Source organism: Morone saxatilis, unplaced genomic scaffold, assembly GCF_004916995.1.
Source record: "Morone saxatilis isolate NCDOM2014 unplaced genomic scaffold, NCSU_SB_2.0 Contig23, whole genome shotgun sequence".
NCBI lineage: Eukaryota > Metazoa > Chordata > Actinopteri > Moronidae > Morone > Morone saxatilis.
The window spans coordinates 16,257,746-16,261,264 of record NW_023339796.1 but is presented as its reverse complement, the minus strand read 5'-3'; the positions used below and the strand labels follow the sequence as shown (position 1 = coordinate 16,261,264).

The window sequence follows — 3,519 nt, the reverse complement described above, 5'->3', positions numbered from 1 at the left end:
GAGCTGGCGTACTGTAGTCTGAAGTAATTTTATTTATTTTTTTGGAAATTTTGACTGAAACGGTTTACTACTTATATAATATGTGCAGCCAGCCACCAAGCAAACAAGATGTTTTGGCTTTACAGAGCTTTCATGTCGCCATCTTTATAGACGTCAACTGGCTTTTTACATACGACACTACATTTTTCTTTCAAGAGATCTGCAAATGTGTGCGGCTATTTGTGTGTGTGTGTCTAAGTACCACAAACAGATTGACATTAGGTTACACGATTCTCCACTCCCATTTGTAAATAGTATTGCTACAATAATTGCCCAAAAGCACATAGAATGAGACAGCAAAACAGAGACAGGCGTCAAACACATTTGCTCAATAAAACAGGTAAAAATATGTTACAAACGGACTATGGGTTATGACAAATGAACAATCAGATGATGAATAAGTTAGTCAGCCTGGAGATGTCACTTACGAGGCTTCTGGCCCCATACGTGTAGATGTAGCTTCCCGGAGGAGTAGTAAATAAAGCCCAGGACCAGCATGGGGCACAGGACGAACATCAGCTTGTGTGTGGGCTTCATGGTCTTCAGTCATTCACATGGCACCATCCAGGTCATCACCTGAAGAGTAATAGAGAAATGAATCTGTCAGCGACAAGGAAAGAAAATGAACAAAAACAAATGAAGCAAACACAGCACAAGGTTAAAGAAAAAAAAAAAACAGATACACAGGGAGGAAGAGGAACAAGAGGGTGGAGTCAAAACTAAGTATAACAAAGGCTGCTTAAGAGTGGTACGTAGGGAAAAAATACAATGTAGGTAGACACTGGGACACATGGGATGGAAGTAGTTTTATAACGACTGTTTTTGTTCCGACTCCAGCAAGACTGAATCTGACATCTCTTCCCTTGGCTACATACACAGTCCTTTCTTCTTGAGGACTATTCAATCAGTCTCAAGTAAACCTTGAGAAACTTGTTCCAGTATGAGAAGTAGTAAGAAGACTGGGAAGTCAATTTGTGTGGTCCTCATCATCTTCATAATTAGTCATTTCTACTACTATAGTTGTTGCTGCCGTGCAATTTCGTCTCTGTCTCTTTAAAGGAAGTTTCTCTTTTCTCTCCCCACCGCCAAGTGCTTGCTCATGGTGGGAACTGTTTAATTTTATAAAGAGTGCGTCCTAGATGTACTATATCTGAGAAGTGTCCTGAGATAACTTTTGTTATGAATTCGAGCTATACAAATACAACTGAATTGAATTTTGAAACAGTAGATAGTACTCTAGTACACTTTGGTATTTATCACCCACTTCTCTATAAATATAACGTTTCACAGGAAATAACTCCCTGCAGATGGTGTGACTGTGTCAGTTTTGTAAAGTCATTGTTGTTAACAGTGATACAAAATGACTGCTCTATGTAGTTCTTCTCACCTCTCAGTAAACCCAGCACCATGGGATTTCTTTCAACCACAGACATATTCTTTCGAAGCATAATCTACAGCTTTCACTGAACACAAACCCTGCGAAACAAAACATGCTGCGCAGAATTTCTCATACGGGGTATCAAAAATATATCAAACTCCATCTGGGCCATCTCCGTTTCATCCTGTGAACTGCTAGAGGCCAGTGCAAATGAGGGACTATAAAGAAAAGGGAAATGTCCGAGCAGGGTTGAGCTCAGATGTGATTGCAACATCTCCACAAAACCACACATTACAAAATAGCAATTCATAACTCACATGGGGCAAGAAATGCAGGTTAAAATTGTTAATACTAATAGTCACCTGACAAACTGGCTCGACTAGGCTTGGGAAGACACCTGTGGAGAACATTCAACAGCATTTACTGAATTAGTCAATGTATGTAAATGAACCCAAGCAAGCAGCTACACCACTGCAACTCTTGGGAGTCCAGTGAAAGCATAGGGTGTATCTCCCCCTACACATATTGCTTTCTACAGTCACTGCAACGGAACATTGTCCAACTCTACCCAACTAAATGCCATCAGGCTACATTAGTGTCATGGAAACACTAAATAAGGTAATTCAGAAGCATAAAAATGCTTAATCACGACGACCAGCAGCCTCCCTCAGTAGTGTTTTAACTCACCACATCATTGTGTAAACGAGTTTCAGTGGCAGCAGTGACTCTGCTCCACATCACAGTCATTTATTATGTAAAAGAGTTATATTTCAGTCCATGTCGAAGGTTAAGTAAACGTTAGGTCTCTACTTTCTCTTGTCGGCCGTGTAGTTTACCAAGCTGTTAGCTGGCTACTTGACCCGTTTACTGAAAATAAAGTTCAGCTAGCAAAACAAACATAACGGAACTTTGCGGTCCCATAAGTCAACGCTATAATACCTCAGTGTCCCCAGGCACAATGTGCACTTAAACGTTACCTGTGGCTTTATTCTTACCTTTAAGATAACCCCGTTTACGCTGGGGTGGTAAAACTACGCGCATTACTAACGGCTACTAACGTACATAATGACAAACGACGGGAGGTTGGCGCTGTACCAACGGACAATATGAAGCAGCTAACCGTTAACCGTTAGCTCAGGTTAGCCCGTCGCTATGCTAACAACGCTACGTTGGCATAGTGGGGAACTAACGTTATGCCTTGTCCGCTTCTGCGGGCCTGCGGCGCAACAACACAGCACTGTTAGGGACATGTTGTGGCAAGCAATCAGTGTCCGAAACAGTCCACGCGTGTAGGATACATACTGGTGTGTAACAACACCGACTGTCCACCGAAAAAACAATGCTGAGGTTACCGGAACACCGGTTTGCCTAAATTAACCAGCACCATCACCATCACCGCTGTCGAGTAAAACACGGCGTAGCGACGTCTCACTGCTGTTTCCAGTGGGTTTGAATAATGTCAGACATTACCTTCTTCTTCTTCTTCTTCTTCTTTTCCTCTGAGTCCTCGGGAAGAAACAGTACCGGCCTTTAGTTTAAATAATGGATTGGTCGGTAAAACGACCGTGTTCGCCCTCCTCTCCCAGCCATCGTGATGGAATCCATGAAAGTACCCCGGCTCTGTTAGCACAACACGACCGCTCTTCACTGTGTGTCTCCCCCACTGTCTGCTCTACCTCGCATCAACACGGCTACAGTGAAAAAGCACCCCCCTCTTCTTCAATCAACATGTCCATGAGCAGCAGCAGGAGCCCGCTGGTCTTACAGCAATACGGTTTGACCGCGACAGTCACATGAGGAGTCTCTGAATTATCATGCCCCCTCCTTTTTTAACGGGGCTAAAATGAAAGCACTTTTTCAACTGGTTCTTCACGTGGTGCTCTCCTTCCTGCTCGTCAGCTGTTCACATCGCATTGTAGCTGGGTTTGCTTTTGCACCTATAGCAGACCCATCAACCCACCCCCAGTCCTCGCTCAGCAGCAATAATAGAGATGCAATAATGTATAGAGGTTTGCTGAACTGCCTGCTGCCCAACACTATTATAATGACATGTGCTTGGGTCAGCTCTATTTTGTGATTGAGTGTACAGGTGTGAAGCACGT

At 43.2% G+C, this 3,519-nt stretch overlaps 1 protein-coding gene across 1 annotated transcript in view; it reads right to left on the bottom strand.

Moving 5' to 3' along the window:
• LOC118334528 (CMP-N-acetylneuraminate-beta-1,4-galactoside alpha-2,3-sialyltransferase-like) overlaps positions 1–3,256 on the bottom strand; it is a 32,291-nt gene extending 29,035 nt beyond the window's left edge. Inside the window, exons 1-2 of the mRNA XM_035670448.1 lie at positions 2,888–3,256; positions 468–615 (exon numbers count right to left, since the gene is read on the bottom strand). Coding sequence (XP_035526341.1) covers positions 468–576 — 109 coding nt within the window. The 5' untranslated portion in view covers positions 577–615; positions 2,888–3,256. The remainder of the gene's footprint in view (positions 1–467; positions 616–2,887) is intronic.
• Between the last annotated feature and the right edge of the window lie 263 nt (positions 3,257–3,519).